General features: G+C 44.5%; 1 protein-coding gene across 1 annotated transcript in view; it reads left to right on the forward strand.

The window, feature by feature from the left end:
* Positions 1–22,270, forward strand: part of atp2b3a (ATPase plasma membrane Ca2+ transporting 3a) — a gene marked incomplete at its 3' end in the record, with an annotated part of 97,307 nt that overhangs the window by 32,819 nt on the left and 42,218 nt on the right. The window contains exons 6-15 of the mRNA XM_080015362.1: positions 5,610–5,648; positions 6,895–7,059; positions 7,852–8,066; positions 10,364–10,606; positions 10,981–11,222; positions 12,647–12,881; positions 13,699–13,878; positions 14,110–14,197; positions 15,174–15,280; positions 18,370–18,561. Of these exons, the coding sequence (XP_079871488.1) occupies positions 5,610–5,648; positions 6,895–7,059; positions 7,852–8,066; positions 10,364–10,606; positions 10,981–11,222; positions 12,647–12,881; positions 13,699–13,878; positions 14,110–14,197; positions 15,174–15,280; positions 18,370–18,561 (1,706 nt within the window). The remainder of the gene's footprint in view (positions 1–5,609; positions 5,649–6,894; positions 7,060–7,851; positions 8,067–10,363; positions 10,607–10,980; positions 11,223–12,646; positions 12,882–13,698; positions 13,879–14,109; positions 14,198–15,173; positions 15,281–18,369; positions 18,562–22,270) is intronic.

The following is a 22,270-nucleotide window of genomic DNA, read 5'->3' on the forward strand; positions in this document are numbered from 1 at the left end:
TTTTTTACCCACTTCTCTTATTTTAATGTGGTTTTAATTGCTGAGAAAGAGGCATAATGCATCCCTCTGCTATGTTATAGTGTTCAAGTGAAAATAGTTTTATCTCCAAATGGTAGCACAGGAGTTAAGGTTCGAAGTAAAGGTTGATAGCACAGCTACGCTGTTCTTCCCTTTAGGGTAGAACAGCAAGTAGCTTTCTGGAAGTCATACGACTTAAGGGGGAGGGTATTCAGGTCAGGTAACCTGAAGGGGCTAAGGGGTATGTTTAAACAATGTTCATTGGTTGTTCCATCCAAGTTTGTATTCGTCATGTTTTGTTTTTCCTTTATGGTAGTTACTTCAAACGTCGGGGAGAATCAGTTTCATTCATTAAATGTCTAGTGAGCTAAAAATTAAAATTACTTCATGGGATTGCAGAGTGCTACAAAAACTCAAGAAAGTTAAACAGGTGATGAATAGAATCAAACTGATACAGTCTAATATAGTGTTCCTTCGAGAAACACATCTGATGCAGAATGATGTGTTAAAGATTAGGAGAAGGTGGAGAGGCAGTGTATATTCAGCCCACTTTACTTCCCAAGCAAGAGGAGTTATTATCCTGGTGCACCAGTCAATTCCTTTACAGGTAAATAAGATTATTAAAGACAAGGGGGGTCGGTATCTTATCATTCAGGGTAATATTCTTAAGGAAAAAATTATTTTGGCAAATATTTATGCCCCAAATATTGGTGACCCAAAATTTTTTCAGAACTTGTTTCTCTCCTTGTTAGGCCCACAGCCTCCCAGAGCCACTAGAGGCCACCCTTGCCCCATCTGCAGCTCTCTACTCAAGCCGAATTGCACACACCTGGGATCAATTACCCGCACAGTATTTAGCCCCAGCTTCCTAGCCATTCCTTGCCAGACCGTCAACAAGCTTTCCCCGAGTTGTATCGCTATTGGCTCCCTTTCAAGTTCCTATTCCTATTCCTATTCCTATTCCTAGTTCCTAGTTCCTAGTTCCTAGTTTATGTCTTGTTGTCTCGCCTTCCCCTTACCCGCTTGTCTCCTCTCGTCGACCCAGTCTGTCTCTCCAAGTCCAGCCAGCCCGGTTTACCTGCCTGTCTCCGCTCGCTGACCAAGGCTCTCCGTCCATCTCCATCCAGCCTGGTTCCCTGTCTCTCCACCCGGATCCTGGACCCCATCTCCTGGTCATCATCATCCCTGCCCTGCCCTGCTCCATCCCCACCCAACCGGGTCCCCCCGGCCAGCTCCACCGTCCCGGCTAATAAACATCCCTTGCCTGCCTCCCGTCTCCCTGTGTCGTGCATTTGGGTCCCTCCCAGTTCTGGTCGTGACAGTACGGTCTGGCCCCCTCTGAGCCCCACGTTCCGACTCCAGCGCCTTACGACGGCGATTTTGGCACCTGCCGCGCCTTCCTTGTGCAGTGCGCGGTGGTTTTCCAACAGCGGCCGTCGTCGTACGCCTCCGATAGTGCCCGCATCGTGTTCCTCATCTCCTGCCTGAGAGGGGCGGCTCTCGGCTGGGGTTCCGCGGTTTGGAGTCAGGGGGGCCCCGTGAGTCTCTCCTACGATCTGTTCACCCGCAAAATGAGGAGAGTCTTCCACCACCCAGTTTGCGGCAAGGAGGCCGCCAGAAGACTCCTCTCCCTCCGCCAGGGTTCCCGTAGCGTCGCCTCCCTCGTCGTCGAGTTCCGGACTCTAGCCGCGGAAAGCGGCTGGAATGACGGAGCCCTGCAGGACGTGTTTCAGCGCGCCCTGAACAACGAGTTGCGGGACGAATTGGCGCGGCGGGACGAGCCCACGGACCTGGAACAACTAGTAGAGACCGCAATCCTCCTGGACAACCGGCTACGGGAGCGCCAGCGCGAGAGGGAGGTGGCGAGCCTCCAGTCCGTGCCGCCCGCCTGGGCGGCCACGCCCCGGTCTCCAGCGCCCGCTACTCTTGGGCGCCTCAGAAGTCCCCCGACTCTCTCCGAGGCCGAGCCAATGCAACTTGGTCGCTCCCGGATCTCCCCCGAGGAGCGAGCACGCCGCATACAGACCGGCGCCTGTCTGTATTGCGGCCGGCTGGGACACCTCTGAGCCACCTGCCCGGTCCGTCCACGAGAGGGCGACTCCTCGGTAGGGCTACGTTCCGGTCGCTCCAGCGCCAACCCTCTCTCCCGTCCGCTGCTCCCAGTTACCCTCTCGTGGGGAGAGATAACACGCTCTTCCTCCGCTTTCATAGATTCCGGGGCGGATGCTAGTTTTCTCGACCAGGGACTAGCATGCCAGCTACGGCTGACACCCGTCCCTCTCCCCGCACTGCTCGAGGTCAAGGGGCTGAACGGGTCACATCTGACCCGTATTACCCACCAGACAGCTCCCCTCAAGCTGCTACTCTCCGGCAACCACCATGAGTCTTTAAGGTTCTTCCTCATTGATTCCCCACTGAACCCCGTGGTTCTGGGGTTCCCCTGGCTCCAGACCCACAACCCTCAGATGGACTGGCGCTCGGGCAGCGTGAGCTCCTGGAGCACACACTCTCATGCCCACTGCCTCCGCTCGGCCTCAACCCCGCCGCTGGGCGCGCCGCCAGAGGGTCCCCAAGAGCCCTGACCTGCCCTCGGTTCCATCGCAATATCTGGACCTGGCCCCGGTCTTCAGCAAGCAGGGGGCGCTATCCTTACAACCTCATCGCCCCTACGACTGCGCAATCAACCTCCTGCCAGGCGCCCCCCTCCCCTGCAGTCGCCTGTATAACGTCTCCCGGCCCGAACAGGAGGCCATGGAGACTTACATCCGCGACTCTCTCGCTGCCGGGATTATTCGCCCTCCGTCCTTGCATTGATTTCAGGGGACTGACCGACATCACGATCAAAGACAAGTACCCCTTGCCCCTGATGGACTCAGTCTTCGTCCCCATCCAGGGTGCCACCCACTTTTCCAAGCTCGACCTCCGCAATGCTTACCACCTGGTCCGCATCCACGAAGGGGACGAGTGGAAGACCGCATTCAACACCCCGCTCGGACACTTTGAGTGTCTTGTTATGCCCTTTGGTCTGTCAAATGCCCCAGCGGTCTTCCAGGCCCTAATAAACGATGTCCTCCGGGACATGCTCAACTCATTTGTCTTTGTTTACCTCGACGACATCTTGATTTTCTCCAAATCCCTCTCCGACCATGTAAAGCATGTACGCCTGGTGCTGCAGCGCCTCCTGGAAAACCGTCTGTTTGTTAAGGCCAAGAAGTGTGTCTTCCATGTTCCATCCATTTCCTTCCTAGGGTTCATCATTGGCCGAGGGAGGCTGGAGATGGACCCCAAGAAGGTGGCCGCCGTGGTGGAGTGGCCAACCCCAGCCAATAGGAAGCAGCTCCAACGGTTCCTCGGGTTTGCAAATTTCTGCCGGCGCTTCATCCGTAACTTCAGTCGCATCGCTGCTCCCCTCTCAGCCCTTACCTCCACCGCAGTGGCCTTCAAGTGGACCCCCACGGCCGAGGCCGCGTTCCTCGACCTCAGGACCCGCTTTTCTTCGGCCCCAGTCCTGGCCCAGCCTGACGACAACCTCCAGTTCGTGGTAGAGGTGGACGCTTCAGACAAGGCGGTAGGAACAGTACTTTCTCAGCACTCCCCAACCGATGGTAAGCTCCACCCCTGTGCCTTTCTGTCCCGCAGGCTCACACCGCCTGTTCGTCCCTGACTCCGCATGCTCCCAGGTTCTGCAGTGGGCCCATGCCTCCCGCCTCAGCTGCCATCCCGGGATCACCCGCACCCTGGCCGTCGTCCGCCAGCACTTCTGGTGGCCGACCCTGCTCCCTGACACCTGGTCCTTCGTCTCGGCCTGTCCCACCTGCGCCCGGTCCAAGACCTCCACCCTACACCGCTCCGGCCTCCTCCGCCCATTACCCATCCCGACTCGTCCTTGGTCCCACATCGCCCTGGACTTCATCATGGTCTTCCACTATCCCGGGGCAACACTACCAGCCTCACAGTGGTTTCCAGCCCTCTCTCCCTCCCCGCCGAGGCCCCACCACCGCCCCGCACCATCGACGGCCACCCGACCTACACAGTGCGGCGCCTGCTGGATGTGCGGCGCTGGGGAGGGGCTTCCAGTACCTCGTGGACTGGGAGGGATACGGCCTGGAGGAACGCTCCTGGGTCCCCCGGAGACAGATCCTGGATGCCTCCCTCATCCGGGATTTAAACCGAACTCGCCCTTCAGGCTCCAGGTGTCCGCCAAGGGGCGTCCGTAGAGGGGGGGGTACTGTTAGGCCCACGGCCTCCCAGCACCACTAGAGGCCGCCCTTGCCCCATTGCAGCTCCCTACTCAAGCCCGATTGCACACACCTGGGATCAATTACCCGTACAGTATTTAGCCCCAGCTTCCTAGCCATTCCTCGCCAGACCGTCAACTAGCTTTCCCCGAGTTGTATCGCTATTGGCTCCCTTCCAAGTTCCTATTCCTAGTTCCTAGCTCCTAGTTCCGAGTTTATGTCTTGTTGTCTCGCCTTCCCCTTACCCGCTTGTCTCCTCTCGTCGACCCAGTCTGTCTCTCCAAGCCCAGCCAGCCCGGTTTACCTGCCTGTCTCCGCTCGTCGACCAAGGCTCTCCGTCCATCTCCATCCAGCCTGGTTCCCCGTCTCTCCACCCGGATCCTGGACCCCATCTCCTGGTCATCATCATCCCTGCCCTGCCCTGCTCCATCCCCACCCGACCGGGTCCCCCCGGCCAGCTCCACCGTCCCGGCTAATAAACATCCCATGCCTGCCTCCTGTCTCCCTGTGTCGTGCGTTTGGGTCCCTCCCAGTTCTGGTCGTGACACTCCTTGTCCGATCTTTCCGGCAATTATATCTTTGCAGGAGATTTTAATTGTACCCTGGATCCAGTCAGGGATAGAAGCTCAGGAATCGACCAATCTCATCTTCGAAGTAATGGGGTAATACACCATTTCATGAAGGATATGAATTTGATAGACATCTGGAGGGAGACAAATCCTAGCGACTTTACATTTTCATGTTACTCCAGCACACATAAATCTTATTCCTGTATTGATTTTTTTCTGATATCAGCCAGCTTAAAATATAAAATTAAAGATTGCTCTTATGACGCTATTCTACTCTCGGACCACGTTCCAACTTCCATAGTTTATCAAGATTTCCAATTAGTGAGGGATCCCCCCAGATGGCGTTTCAAGCAGAAATGGCTGACCGACCCCGGTTTTGTTTCCTTCTTAGATGAACAGATAAAATTCTACTTTGAAACAAATACAACAGAAACTTCAGCCAGTATTAGGTGGGAGGCCTTTAAGGCCGTCATCAGGGGCCAAATAATCCAAATCACTAGTTCTAAAGCTAGGAAGACATACCAGGAGACAAAGAAGCTGGAAACCTAAATTAAAGTACTGGAGAATGTTTGTCTGGAGTTGAGTATTTTCTTTTAGCCCTTCTCCCTCTCATTCAGTTCTCATTTGTGGTTTATCTGTCAATTCAGACATTTTGGTGAATTACAATATAGAAGGGGCTTGAAAACAATGTCAGATACAACATTTTCAACATCACTAAGACATTGGGTGAGAAATCTCAAAAACTGTAAATGAAAGGATAATTTCCCGCATTTCTTACTTACAGGGAAGCCAGATGGGACACTAGAGACCAATCAGAGCAAAGGTAAGTTTATGCGTTGAATGTAGTTTCAGTGGCAACTGCTGCGAAGAGATGCTTTCTGGAAATCACATTTTGTGATATTTTTGCTTCAAAGCATTTTTCCTTTTATGAGTAAACTACGGTCTGTGTGGCAGATCCTCCTGCCACACCCCACCCTAGTTTCATTTTCAGGGCCCTCTGATACAGAGACACAAAGATGTTGCAAACTCACCAGTTTATTGTAGAGAGTGAGCAAGATGGAACAACCCGGGAGCAGATGGAGCATTGTCATGACAGAGGGTCTCTCGGTGTGTGTGTGTGTGTGTGTGTGTGTGTGGAGATGGGGTTTTTATCTGTTGCCCGTTTATTGCCTTAAAGGCTCTACCTAGACCCACGACAGGTGTGGCTGCTTAAACCAAACCACCCCACACCCCAGTCTGCTTTGTTGAAGACGGAGTATAATGGCGTAATATCAGAGGCAGTATTGAACAAATCAATCCCAGACCTGTACAATTCATTACATTCTGTCTCTGAAGCCACTACTGTCTGAAGCCGTTATTGTTTTAAGGATCTGACTGGCATCAAATTGAATTTACTGTTTACTCGTGAGCACACATATTTAACATTATATTTTAAAAAAATCTAGCAAATCAGGACAATATTTTTGTCGAAAAATCCAAATTTACTATTACGTTTTTTTTGTTAGGTTCTCTACATGGGTTTTAAAGGGATGCCCATCTTCCAACCAGACCACTAGGTATTTATAAGAAGACAACTCAAAAGATTATAAGAAGACAACTCAAAGATTCCATTCATTGAACAAATGTTCAATTGGCAAAGTTGATAAACGGATGTCTGAGGAATACCATATATTAATACAATTATATTTTGTGCATTAGACCAAGTCAAATAGTACATTTTGAACAGCAAGAAAATCAGTTTTCTTGTTCACTCAAATCAACGATACTATATATATAGTAAATAAAAGTGGACCTAAGTTTGAACCTTGTGGCACACCTTTACCAGCTACCAATCTGAAGACCCAATTATTAGCTCCAAGGGCATTAAAGTCCTTGTTCCAGGCATTGTCCTTTGTATAGGAGAAAGCCTGGAAACAGGATTAGATGTCTAACAACAATTTTAGCGGGACATTTCCTCCCAGTCCTCCCACGCTTCGCAACTTCCCCAGGTGTAGGACAGTCTGAGTAGTATGCGATGCATAGGACCGCTGTTAGACCTTTGAACTTTGTTGTTTTTCTCCTTGCCAAAGCCAAGAAACAGGATGAGGCTGTCGCCATGGAGATGCAGCCCCTGAAGAGTGCCGAAGGCGGGGAAGTGGAAGAGAAAGAGAAAAAGAAGACTAGCGTGCCCAAAAAAGAAAAATCAGTCCTCCAGGGCAAACTCACCAAACTGGCAGTGGACATTGGGAAAGCAGGTGAGGCAGATTGGATTTAATGCTTCCTCTTTCATCCACACTTAACTGTCATCATTCCAGATGCCTTGGATGTGAACTTCCACTCAGGGGAAAAATGAAATTGATAGCGGAATTTCAGTTGGAGTTGGAGACACGAGTGTTGGCGTCTTCAAAGCTACCTAATTTTCACATGCCATCTCTTGTTTAGTCTTGAGTCTGCATTTTTAAGGACTCAGGTTCTTTAACTTGGTAGCGTACAGACTTGATTGCAGATGTCATAAAACATACAGTATAAGTGGATAAATGAAGAGCAATCTAATCTGTATTTAATTTATTTGTTTCTGTAATTCTACTGCTCTTTTATACCAAATCATCCTTCAGAAATAATTAGGGGCATTATTGTCTTGCCACTGAGAGCCACGTGTAGTACTTATTTGTTTAATTTAAAAATCTTTGCTGCTTATTTAGCTGTTTGGTGAGAAGTTATAGTATTACTGAAGTACGGAACTTTACAAGATTGTATCTTAGGTAGCTAAAGTTTTATGCGAGTATCCATCCTTCCCAAAAACAAAATCACATAATTTCACATGTGAAAACCACATGTATTCACATCATATTACATGTGATATTTCACATTTAACCACATGCCACTGAAATGGATGTGGGTTTTTTGGAACAAATTGCAAGTGATCACATGAAATTATATGTGAAATCTATTTAACATGGAATCTCATGTATAGCACTAACTTTGTGCACTGTAAACTCAAGAAATGTATGAATTCTGAACAAACCCTAACCTTGACATTCTCCCAGGCTTGCTCATGTCGGCTACCACCGTCATCATCCTCGTCGCATTCTTTGTGATCGAGACGTTTGTGGTGCAGGGGAGGGTATGGATGCACGAGTGCACGGCCGTCTACGTGCAGTACTTTGTCAAGTTTTTCATCATCGGGGTGACGGTGCTCGTGGTGGCCGTGCCTGAAGGCTTACCCCTGGCTGTAACCATATCCCTGGCCTACTCTGTGAAGGTGAGCTACCGCCAGTCGTCCATTTTGCGTTCATGTCTGTTGGAGTCTGCACAATTGATTCAGGCGACTTTTCTTGAAATTTTGTGTTCTTATAGTTTCTTTGGCAGTCATGCCTACCACAAGCCAACTGAGTGGCTTGTGGACACAGAGAGACACAGAAGATGGGGTTAAAAACACAAATTTTATTGTAGCGGGTGGGCTAGGTTGAACAAACCTGGAACAGATGGACAAATTACGGTTCTGTTAACTCAAGAAAGATTGAAATAAGTTCTGAACAATTAGGCAAAGGAAGAACACAGAAATGCATATCCAGAGCATTTGGAAGGCAATGTTAAGCAGGTGTTGTGATCATTTTATGAACATTTAATCAATTACACTTACTTTTTTAGGCTGCTTCAATACAATAATAAATAAAACATTAATGAATAACAGTGCATCCTGCCGTGGTGTGCTGCCCCTATTCAGCTGCCGTCCTAGGAGGCTGTCTATAGCCCATGCCTTTGACCGCTACTCTCCATAAACATAACTCCAATGCATCAAACCTTGTTGGAAACAAACATCACAACATCTGATGATACTTACATCTGCAGCTGTAAAGTAGACCCATAATATTTTTGTAACACATTTGACTTTTGAGCCTATAGACTTCTGCACATTTCCTGGTCACCAACTAATGTAGCTGACACTAGTGTTACATTGTACATACTGTAATTATCTAGTTTGCTCATAGTAATAATTCATATTATATTTTATGTTTTTTAACCTATTAGGGATGTGCGCGATTAGTCAACTAGTCAAATAAACGTTGCTACCCTCACTGCACCAGAAATACTCGTTTAAACTTATTAGGTCCTCTTATTATTTTATTAATATACACATTTAAATTGCATATTGACATAATTTGCACTGAAATGTGGTGTATGGAAGATCATTTTCCCGGTGTCAGTGTCCCCTTGTTAGGGACCGTATGTCGGCCACATTTCCTGGGGCCTTGGACCACCACTTGGGCCACCAGCTTTATAGCGCCCCTCCTCCCCGATCTCCCCGCCTCCCAGGCCCACGGATTTGGTTACTCACTTCCCCCTCCTCGTCCCCTTTCACGACCCTGGTCCCCGGGGCTCTTGCGCATCACCTGCCCGCCTCCAGGGAAAGATAGTGAACTATGCCTGTGCAGCGGCATTTAAAATGGCATTTGGTTATTGAAGAATGTGATTAATGTTTTCAAATGGCTGTTATAATATACGCAATAGTTATAATACCCCTAATATATTTTGGGCTTTTAGACTCGTTGACTAGTCTAAGTTTAAACTTTCCTTTAAATGTCAGGGAAACTAGTTGTTATGAACATCCCTATAACCTATACACCATAACAATAATTTATCCTGTGCATAGTATCTTATTTGTATATCTTAAATATCTGACTATTTCTGTTTTGTATTTTTGGCAATTTGTATATATTTTACATTAAAATTGTATTTTTAATTTTTATCCTATTTTATGTTATTATTATTTTTATTCTCCTTTTGTCCAGACTGTTAAGGGTTTATTTATAAAAAAAATATGCTGATGGTCTGTGCTCAAGTGCACCAAACCTCACCAGAAGAAACTCCTGAAATGTACCTGGCGAAAATTAACCGACAGGAACGGGGTGAGATAAGATAAGTGAGGTTTAAATAGTAATGTTTGTACTGTATATAACGTAGCGCTTATCACTCTTCATAACACAAATATACGTAAATATGTGTCGGTTATCGGATTGTACCACGTAGTGGGGGGACACAAGGAGGGGGGGGACCTTAAGAGGGGCAGGTGCTCATTTACGTATATGCAACTCATTAAAACACATATTGTTGTCTCCTCGTGCTCCCTGGGACTGGGTCATGCTCCTCGGGGCTGGGCGCTCCACGGCCGCAGGGCAGGGTACCCAGGGGACCCGTCTCTCTTGGAGAAACGGTCGCCCCATCAGTCCCCCAACTGTCCAATGTGAAACAGGGGTCTGTCAGTTGGGGACCACGCTTTAGACGTTATGGCCAACGTTCTATTACCGTAATACCCTCCGCAGATGTTCTTGTCAAAAAACGTTTTCCATATTACCTGAAAGTGGGGGGACAAAAAATCTTGATGTCCCCCCAATTTTGCCACCCATGATGTGTGTAGGCTTTGATTACATTTTCTTTCATTTCAACGTCTACCATTTATGCATTGATACAGTACATCCAGTCAGATGCAAGTCAGCAAATATGCTTGGCAAAGTCATTTTGATTGTAATTAGGAGTGCCTCCTGTTCTTGGCTGCAGAAAATGATGAAGGACAACAACCTGGTACGCCACTTGGATGCCTGCGAGACCATGGGGAATGCCACGGCCATCTGCTCTGATAAGACTGGAACGCTGACCACCAACCGCATGACAGCGGTGCAGTCCTACATCTGCGACCACCACTTCCACGAGGTCCCTGACCCAGAGCAGCTCCATCCCAGGGTGCTGGATATGCTGGTCAATTCGATCTCCATTAACAGTGCCTACACCTCCAAAATAATGGTGAGCAATGCAGTCTTCAATGTAGCATAACATTTCTCCCGGAACATTTTTTTGCAATGGGGGGGATGCACCTCAATGTACTGTATATTGGCCCTTTAAATAAAATAAATTAGCAATAAACAACAAACGACCAAAAAACATGGATAAATGTCTTCCAATAAAAATAAGCAATTTCCCCTGTACTCCTACCCATTGTCGTCTCATTTTCTGTCAAAGTACTGTAATTTATAAAATGTCCAAGCAGTTGAAAATGTTTGGAAATCCGGCCCCCAACAGAAGGTAATTCAATAGCCCTGACTTATGTTCTCCTCTTATTGAGTGACTGTTCGGCATGATTGTCCTTTGTCCTGCTTCTTGTCCGCTCAACCAATTAGCCTCCAGAAAAGGAGGGAGGTTTTCCCAGACAGGTGGGAAACAAGACAGAGTGCGCTCTCATGGGCCTTGTCCTGGACCTGAAGAGGGACTATGCGCCCATCCGCGAGCAGATCCCTGAGGAGAAGCTCTACAAGGTGTACACCTTCAACTCGGTGCGCAAGTCCATGAGCACCGTGGTGCAGCTGCCCGACCGTTCCTTCCGCCTGTACAGCAAAGGGGCTTCAGAGATACTGCTTAATAAGTGAGTGAGTGGGGAAGGTTAACCAGGGCCTGATTTGCTTTCATGCGATTTGCACTCACAATCTGCATGAAATGAAGGTGTGATTCATTAAGGGAATGGCTAATTACACAATCAGCGAACAAGATCACCTTCTTTGTGTGTGGAGCCAAACTAAACTGGTGTAAACCAGTTTCCCAACATTTTTCCTGCCACAGAACACATTTTACAATGAAATAATCCCACGGCACACCAATATCCTGTTAACCACTAAAAACGTCAGAAACATATATAACTGTGCTTATAATTATGGCCTACTAGTAGTCGGTGATGCAAGACTTGTGAACGATTTGTTCATAGCAAACTATTTTTTATCAATCAATGACTATCAATGACATGGGAGTCGGTAGCCACTCCGACAAAAGAGTGGTTGAGGGCGTGAATCTTCAATTCACAAACTGAAAATGATTAACTCTCATTCATCGTTCACTGGAAGCCCTCCCTCGTTCACTGTGCATTAAACAAACTGAATCAAATTAACAAACAGTTAGAAAATCGAATGACTCGTTTTTCTGAGTGACTCGTTAAGAACCTTTCATCACTACAAATAGTCTTCAATCTCTTGTTGTGATGAACACAGAGCTGCTATTATTGCTCTAATTGATCAATTATATGATTTTGTGCAGCCTCGCGATTTTGATCATGCAAGAGGAAATTCAAATTATTTATTTATTTTTTAAATGGAATTGTAAATGAAAAATGTTGATGGCACACCTGGCGACAAATGTTGGAATATGTTGAAATCACAAAGCCTTAAACCAGTTCAGGAATGAAAAGAAGATCCGACAGGACAGAGTTATTGCAGCAGTTCTTGATGATTTAAGAATTAATAAAGAGTTGCATTGCAGGATAAGGATGCAAATAGAGTGTTGTATGCTCAGCATGCTGACAGCACAGGTTAAAAAATAGAAAAGAAAAGAAAAGACCTGATTGAAGTCATGTTGAAATAGAAATATCGATTAATGAAGTAAAGGAAAGCCAACATTTTAGAGGAATGCGATGCAACTCCAAATGAGACAAATGCAATTATAGGGCTCATAAAGTAAATAAATGTAAAGCTCCAAATGAGCTGAAGAAACAACATAAAATGGTCACTAAACCCATCAATATGTATGTATATTCAGTCACACTTATCACAAGGTTTCTGTAAAAAAAATGTAAAACATCAAAAAACACAACCTTGATCAAACACGCAAATGCATCTGGAACCAGGCACAAACTAAATTACATAGTAAATCTGAATCTACTAGAGAGAAAAAAGAACATGCTGAGTTGCTTTTAAGTGATTTGCAACATTTGTAGATTAAAATTAAACAATGCAGGACGGTTTAAAGAAGAGAGAAGATCGATAAAATTAAATTTGCATTACATATACCCTCTATCGCAAGGTGTTCATCCATCATGGATGCCAGGGGTGAGCTGCGGAGTTTTCGCCCGCTTGACAGGGATGAAATGGTCAAGAAAGTCATCGAACCAATGGCCTGTGACGGTCTGCGTACCATCGGTGTGGCTTACCGCGACCTCCCCGCCGTCCCGGAGCCCAACTGGGAGAATGAGGCGGCCATCTTGACAGACATGGTTTGCATCACAGTGGTGGGCATCGAGGACCCTGTCCGTCCCGAGGTGAGTCACAGACACATGACAATGTTAAAGGGCAGGTTTGCCATTTTTCAACCCCAGGCCTTGTCAAATGGCCGGTTCCCATCATCGCTAACTTTTAATAGCACAGCATCGCTTTTGGCTTTCTATTCCTGTTTTGTAAGGACACAATTATGCCACCATTTTGTGAAATAGCTGATTTGAAATGGCTTGGATTTGAATTGAAACAGATGCCAAACAAGTTCAGAAGAAACTTATTTCATCACAGTGCGTGCTTGATGTGGACTCACACTTGACTTGATTGAGCTGCTCTGAGCCTGCGCTGTTCGAATAATTTATATTTTAAGTGACGAGATAGTATGGCTTGGCATTTTTACAGTTGTGTTATTTTGGTGGTCAGAGGAGCCATGGATCAAGTCACAAAGAATCCCTTCGGGCCAATCACCATGATTTGCACTAGTGCAGTGACCTTTATTGCTTACACTAATAATGTGGCTGCCCAGCCTTTGGAAGTCGCAGCCCATCGCTGCTAAACCAGTAGCTGTTATGGCTTTCACCAGTAGGAAACATGACCAGACCAGAGACTTAACCAATACATAACCAATAGATCTTTTTTCCTTTCTGTTGACATAAATCGACTGGACGAGAGTCGTAGTGAGATTATTGAGCTAAATTTTAGAGAGCTGTTTTCAACCATCATGCTTCCAAAAAAAGTAATTAATCCTGGAGATTCCTTTGAGGGAAATCGGTCAATTTTTTAAAGACAACAGCCGACTTTGGATGTTCTGGCTGAACCAAGAAAGCCCTACTATAACTATTTTGTCTTGTCCCTCTCGTCTAGGTCCCAGAAGCCATCAGGAAATGCCAGCGGGCAGGCATTACCGTGCGCATGGTCACAGGCGACAACATTAATACGGCGCATGCCATCGCGGCAAAGTGTGGGATCATTCAGCCGGGCGATGACTTCCTGTGCCTCGAGGGCAAGGACTTCAATCGACGAATCAGAAACGAGAAAGAAGAGGTAGATTGAAGAACTGTGAATCTGCTCAGCACATGCGGCACACTCAAAATCGCATATTAGCACATTGTTTAGTGTACCACATCTACCAAAGTACTGTACGCATCAAATACGATGTGAAAACTACCAGCATGACATCCTACCATGTGGTATGTGATTTTGGACATGGCAACACCGCAAATTTGTTATTTGTCAGGCACAATGCAACACAGTGTTTGCTGCTGTTCATTGCAGATTGAGCAAGAGCGCATTGACAAGATCTGGCCAAAGCTACGAGTTTTGGCTCGGTCCTCGCCTTCAGACAAACACACCTTGGTCAAAGGTAGGCACGTAAAAAAGTATATTTCAAGAGAATATTTAGCTAAAATAATGGGCAGACATCAATAAGCAATTGATGACATAAGGGGGATAAAATATCAATTTTACATTCAATACTGTATTATGCTATGTACACAATGGCACACATTTCTTGAACTTGAGTTTGAACTTGAACATATGGGAAGATAAAGAAAATGAATTAAAAAAAACAAAAGGAGAAAATGTTAAATAAATAATTGATGCTCCTTGAATAACTACAATGAAGATGATATTTCCCAATTAAAATGATACAATGACACTGCATAAGATTGTCTGTTTTGGGTGGATTACGCTGCAAGTTTTTTTTCCCCCAACATCCTGGATTACCCTCGTCTTCGCTCTAAACTCTTCTTTTCGCCAAAGTATGTCTTCTCCTGATTTATTGAATTGGAAGTTCTTTTATTGGTCACTTGAGGTGGTCATTCCAGAATTGTATCTATTGAACATGACCCTAACCCTAAAAAATGTATCAGAGACTCTCAGTGTTAGTCCTCAATATCAGTGACTTTAGACAATGTTTTATTATTGCATGTTAAGACCTATAAATCTAAAATGGCAAAGCTAAGATAGAAATTGAAACAAATATTCTAAATGAGCTTCTCTGTTAAAGAATCAAAAACAAAAAGGAACACTTGAATCCTGCAAAATGTTGAGAGCTAACTTTTCCTTGGTAAGATCTCTTAAAAGAAAAAACATCTATTGTGATAGAAATGATCTTAAAGAACAGAAAGAAAGTTGTCACAAAAGTTCTTCTTGTAAAGTGGAGACAACAAAAGTGACTTATTTCACTTCAAGTTTAAGACGTTGTCTTCTAGCCTCAAAGACAGCTGAATTATCTTACATGCACAATTCTATGTGCAGTCAACAACATGCTATTGTTAATATTTTGGGGATTTCTGGCATGTTCATTTCATTTTTTTTCCGCTCTCACTTCCTTGCAGGAATCATTGACAGTACTGTAACAGAACAGCGACAAGTTGTGGCTGTGACGGGAGATGGGACAAATGATGGCCCCGCCCTTAAAAAAGCTGACGTTGGCTTTGCCATGGTAAGGTCTATGATTTAAAATTGTGTCCCGTTATAATTAGACAATATTATTGCATATGAACTCATAATACAAATAGATAACCAGGGGGGAAAAGAGACAATTGGCATTATTTATGAAACCAGCATACAATCAGATCTGATGGTAACATTTCAGACTATGAACACAGTGGCATTATCTTTAAAAAATAATCTGAATTATTGTTCTCTAGTATGGTCAAAAAGTATCTTTGCTACTTTGATACGGTCTATGTATAGTGCCAATCAATTGCAGTAGTGCCAAAGCTTAAATTAAAGTCATATTCCAGTTTTTTGGGGAGAATTAGCTATCTGCTATTTGTCTATCCCAGATTCAAACGAGAAGAAGAAGAATATCAATACCTGTGTGCCTGGTACTGAGATAGCAACAGGCTGTACGCTAACTTGTTAGCGCAAAGCAACGTTGCAGGGGAAATTAACTAGCTTGGCTCCTCGAATATCATAACCCACCAAAGCCAGGTTATTTAAGTTTGATTGATTGATTCATTTGATTGCGTCTTTATAAGGAGAAAAAAAGTTGTATAAAGACACTACACAATTTCTTTCTTGAAAAACTGCATTTATCCATTCGCTGAGCGCATGATGATCTGTTGTCAAACAACCTATCACCACAACTGCAATACGCAGTACGTCCGCCTGCAGGGCACCAAGTCAGACATGGTGATGTGCAACACCGGCGCACACCAGGGAACTCTCTTGTCGCCATTCCCGTTCACCCTCCACACCTCTGACTTGCGCTACAACTCCGGAGTGTGCCATTTCTCTGACGTGTCCTCCATCGTCCTTGTATCACAGAGGACAACGAGGAAGAGTACAGAGGTCTGTTTGGAAACTTTGTTGGATAGTGCAACAACAACCATCTGCAACATCGGGAAGAGGAAGGAGCTGGTGGTGGATTTATGCCGAAGCAGAAAGCCACCGATCCCTGTCATCATCCAGGGGGAGACGGTGGAGATGGTGGGGATGCAGACCAACAATAAACTGGACTAGACCCACAACAACAAGGTCCTCTATAGGAAAGGACAGATCACACTGTTCTACCCGAGGAGGCTTAGGTCCTTCAATGTGTGCAACAGGCTGCTGTAGATGTTCTACCAGTTAGTGGTAGCCAGTGCACTCATCTTTGCCATTGTCTGTTGGGGAGGAGGCATCGAGGCTGGTGATGCCAACAGACTCAACAAGCTGGCGAGGAAGGCCAGCTCTGTTGTTGGGCTTAAACTGCACAGTTTGGAGTTAAAGGCAGAGGGGAAGATGAGGACAAAGATCACCTCCTCAGGCTCATCCCTCCACGGTCCCCACACACACTCAGACACACCCATCACCTTACACCTTGGATTACAAACTTGGACTGTACTTTGCAATCCTGGAGTATATGGCGCAGAGACGCTATAATACCACCTTACAATATAAATATTTAGACTGTTGTTACTTATTGGAACTGTTGTTATATTAGCATCATTCAGCACTATCATCCGTATTAATACTGTTATTGTGGACGGCTATTATCACTGTATGCCACTTTTTGACTGTTGTTAATGCTGGATGCTAATACTAACGTATTGGGGTGCCACGATTCCAATTCAGAATCGAATATTGATTGAAGTGAGTGTTTGATTTCGAACTTCGAAATCACAAGCTGGTTCGTGATTCTCCCTGTATTTTTGTGTGTAATATTGTCCCTCAACACACACTGCACCCACCTACCAAAGGATCTAGACCACTTCAAAATGACAGACGTGTGGACGCATAAGGTGAGGTGATGACTGAGCCAATTGCTTTTTAGTCCATGTAGAAGACAATACACAGGTAGTAATTTGCCTTTTACAATTATATTTCCCCTCTGACAAACATTGCATCCATTTTTCTGCGCTTATTATGTTGAGTAACTTAAAAGGTAAGGTAATAAGTAACTTATTGTTTATTACTCTAAAGTCTAGTTTTGATAATACTGTTTAGGTGTGTATTATTTAGAATTTTTTATTATTCAAATAAAAGTTGCTTAAGCCCCTCTCCCCACTTTCGCTGAAAGCCCAAATTAAGCACAAATAGTGAGTTTTTACAAATGTTTTTTTGCACAAATATTTAATAACATTATTGGGGGAAAAAATAAAACATTCGGAAAAATGGCAAGTCGATCCGAACTGTGGCAATCAGCAGCAAAGAACAGAAACTGAAACACATCCAGTCTCTACAGAGACAGGTTTTTATATTCTTAAAATTTATTATTTTTCTTCTTAAAAATATCGCTCAGACCCCATCTGTGTCATTTACAGTAAGGGGTGCAGTGTAACCCTGCAGGGACATCAGGCCCAAGCGCTTTGCTTGCCTGCCGGCTGCACCACAGTGCAGGGCTGGAGGGAACGGGTGGACAGGGGTATGTAGAACGGATGGAGAAAGTTCCTTTTCAGGAGGCAGAGAGTGTAGGACAGGTTGAAAATGATCACATGCAGTTAATAACGTTTGGTTCCGGGAATTGCATCTGGGGACAGGGGCTCAGTCAGCGGAGGGAACCCAGTCCATCTGGGAGGGGCGGGAAGACGGGGAGCGAATTGCTGGTCTAAAAGCGAAACGGATTCAGTTGCCAAGTCTCGCACAATATTAGACACCTCTCCCGCAAGCATTACATACTATGCGTAATAGTCATCATCTAGGAATATACTCCATATAGATCTTTTCCCTAGAGGAGGCCAATGTGGGAATGACTACCTACTGCCCCCAGCAATGTTACGGATTCCATGTGGGAAAGAGGCTATATTGAGAAAAGTGTTTTTCTTTACAAAACAAGACTCATCTAACAATGCCATAGCCGTCAGTGCTGGAAAAAAACACATGTTTCAATCGAAAACCAAATTGTGACCTTAAAATTGAAAATCGAATCGAATTGTGGATTTGGAGAATCGTGACACCTCTACTAACCTATGATATTCTTGACTGCTCAATGAAACGCTATGCAATGCAGTGCTCTAGGCAACCCCCAACCTACTTGACGTTGGAGTTGCAAGATCAAATGTTAAAGGTTAAATCAAAATGAACGCTTTACACTTTTTTGCCCAGGGCATTGCGGGCACTGACGTCGCCAAGGAAGCATCTGACATAATTTTGACAGACGACAACTTCTCCAGCATTGTCAAAGCCGTCATGTGGGGAAGGAATGTCTATGACAACATCTCCAAGTTTCTCCAGTTCCAGCTCACTGTCAACATTGTGGCTGTCATAGTGGCCTTCACTGGGGCCTGCATTACACAGGTTAGCAGCCAGTGTCGCTAGCCGGTTTGCTCAAAAGAAAGATCGAAGAACTAAGGTATGCAATTACATTTCTGACAATTTATTTCCCAGCTAGGCCCAAATTCAAAGGATTGGTTTGTTATTTTTTAACCTAGGTCATGAATAATTAAAGAAAATGTGGTTCCCATCATTTATAACTGTTCATAGCACAACCTTGCTGAATACTTTACTATTGATCAATTTACCACTCTTTCAATGTGTAAAGCAAAAATGTATGTGTTCTGAGTTTGTCCCACCACAGAAAAATGTGTTATTAACCACCAGCCAATTTTTAATAATTGAAAAAAACGGCAAGTATATAAAACGAGGTTTTAAAATTGTGGAAAAAAAAGCATTACCCTCTGCTCTGAGATGCTGGGGACATGTCAGCTGAAAGTGGTGAAACCACGCCCAACCAAGTTAATCGCGTGAAATGTATACATTGGAGTAAATTCCATGTTTAAATGTTCCTTTGCTGAACCCAGTCCCCAGTTCTGTATCTCTTTTCTAGTTGCTCACCTCAAAGCACTGCTGTCTGGCTGCGGGACTCCCCGCTCTCTGGTGCCCCTCTGCTCAGTAGTGTTGGGTCATTTGCGAACGATTCATTCTTTTTAAACAAATCTTTTAAGTGAACAAAGTGAACTGAATCTTCAACTGTAACGACTAGTTTGTTTGAATCCTCGCCTTCCGCTAAAAGCTACTGCTAGAAGTTGTTTGCGAACGAATCGGTGAACGAACCTAAAGATTAATTAAAATATTTTTATTTAATATTTTTATTTTTCATAGTTTAGATTTAAATCCCACATTGATTAAAACAGGATACAAGATTTAATTGTCAAATACAGGATAGGAGGGATTCCATATTTTACAGGGTGGGTGGCAACCTTATCTTTCCCTTTGATTGCTTAATAGAATATGAACAAATCCAAGTAAAAAACTCAACAAATAAATTACGCCCCTGACACGGCACCAAACGGCCACCCGTCACTAAGAGTGAAGCTCTAATTCCACGGCAACGCGGTGAGTTATAACAATGAGAAGTTCTGGTTTACCAGCAAACATGGATGGTTGATTTAAAGTCAGGAGAGGTCTGTGTATTGCTGCCTGCAGCTATATTTATTATTATTAATATTATTATTATTATTGTTCCCAGTTATAGCTTCCAGCAATATTGTTATTACTGGGATTTTGTTATTTAATCTTTTTGCCGTTTTATGGATTAATAGTATCTGAAACACGACAACTGCAGGACACACAGATGTCTTGTCGTTCGAGTTTGATCAATATCGATGTACATTTAGACAACAAATTAGTGAAAAACTTTGGTAATAGTACTACTACTTCCGGTAATTATTACCGGAAGTAGTAGTACTATTACCAAAGTTTTTCACTAATTTGAAGAAGAAGAATGTTGAGGCGATTTGATTAGTTTCAGGCGCGGCCCACTTTGTGCCGTCATCATCCACAGTTTTATATGTCCACATATTTATTTTGTGTCCATACTGCATGATCCAGGAACGATTGTAATTAGGTATGTAACGGTATACCTTTTTAAGGTACCATGGTATCAAGCAACCATGGTTCTTGAACTGTAAGCCTTTCCCTGAAATACTGTGCCCACGGTATAAACTTTAACTTTAATTCACCTCACCTTATTTTTCCGCTGTGCCGTAGCAGACGGCCAAATATTGTAATAATCCATCCAATAAGTAATTTCGCCAAGTGCCGTGTTCTGCCAGAACTGCTTACACCGATATTTTACGACACAGTGCTTTATGTTGTTACGCATGGGAGTGTAAACAAAGATGGCGGAACGTAGCACTTGGCGAAATTACTCATTGGATGGATTATTATAACATTTGGCCGTCTGCTACTGCGCAGCGGCAACCTGAGGTGAGGTAAATTAAAGTTTACATTACATGAGGTAAAGACACTGTTCGTTGTTCCCGACGTTCAGTCTCCCATGCCCCACGCTGGAATTTTGTCGGCCACGACAAAATTGGGTCAAAATCGGGCTGAATTTGTGTAGTCCAATCCCGGCATTACGGAAACTCTGAAAACTGTAATACGTATCTAACACGGCTAAACTGGACTGCTTATGTTTGACTGTGTTAATATTAGATTTTATCTCAGCATTTCCACCGTGTTCGACCGATACTCTTGCAGTGTGTGCAGAAGGCAGCATTTTCAAGTATGATATTATTATTATTTTTATCATTATATTTGTGCTGAAAACTGGGACATTTTAGTGTTTTACAGATATCTGTCGGGATTCAGAGAGACAAAACCGGGATAGTTCCGGACAAATCAGGACGTCTGGTCACCTTTGTTAAAAGTCTCATGTGCTGTAGTACATCATAGTCAGGCACAAACTAATTAAATTTAACAATGGCCACTGTATTTCTTAAATAATATGTAGCCTATAGCCGGACCATAATTGATATTTTTGGGGGTGGGGCAAATGAAGTGGAGTGTCAAATTTCTTTTAACATCGTTATAGGGAGGCAGACTTCCTGCATGGACTTCAGCTGCAGGGAGGACTCACTGAACTAATCCACTGAACAAATTGTTCGCAAACGTGAGGCTCACCGGAAATCGTTCGCAGTGAACGAATCAGTGAACCAATCTTTCTAGTTAACTGAATCAAAAGATTTGTGTCCTTGAAAGGAATTGCACACTACTACTGCTTGGTCGTCCTCCACGGGAGAGGACAGGGCTCCGTGGCCTGCCCGCATGCAACTAATGCTAAAATAACCAAACCCCCCCTCTTTTTTGTTCCGGGCGTTAGTGGCATGAGTTCACGGTCTTGGCATGAGTTTACGGAAGACACCTTTTACTCCAGGTGATTATTCCCAAAACAGGGTTTTATCCCAAACTCCAGGCTGATAGCTTAGCTTATTTCACTGCTGCTCCATTTCTGACCTAGACTTGTGCACCCCTCCTTAGACATCTTGGCTCCATATCCAACACCATATCAATACAGAAGTCGATACCTTAGTGCGGACAACCGACTTAGAGCACTACAGCTTAGCACTCCTGAGCTCAAATGATCCTCCAGCCTGGATTACAGGAGCACACAACTGCACCCTACGCATTAGCCGCAGCTAATGTGCTCTACTTGTTATCCAGTGTTAGGGGAGGGACCATTTTGAGTATGACTAGTATGATAATTTCTAACGTGTGTGTTCACAAACAAATCAATGAATTCACTTTTAAGGGATGTTAAGCCTTAAACAAACATTGAATCTCCTTTTTGAAAACAGGAAACTCTTATTATAGTCACATGTGTCTATAATAACATACTTGCCAGACTGCAATCATATCACATCCTGTTAATGTAACTATTCCATTAAGTCTGCTGTGTTGATGGTGACTGAATTGACTATTATTCCAGCCCAAAAAACGTACTGTGCTTCAGCAATCTCAGCGCTCATCTGATCATTTAAATGCAATCAGTGGTGAACCAGTGGAGTTTTAGATAACTACGCACCAGATGTTTGACTGTGTCGTCCGCAGAGTGCTGCAGCAGAGTGCTTAGTTTCTTAATAGTAAAGCGCTCTGCAAGGTTGTACTATGAACAATTATAAGTGATGGGGACCAACATTTTAATAAGGACTGGGTTGAAAAATATTTAACTTATCCTGCTCCTAGTGGAATTTCACTCATACTCAAAATGAAATCACTCCAAAAT

Source organism: Zeus faber (assembly GCF_960531495.2).
Source record: "Zeus faber genome assembly, chromosome: 15".
Taxonomy (NCBI): Eukaryota; Metazoa; Chordata; class Actinopteri; order Zeiformes; family Zeidae; genus Zeus; species Zeus faber.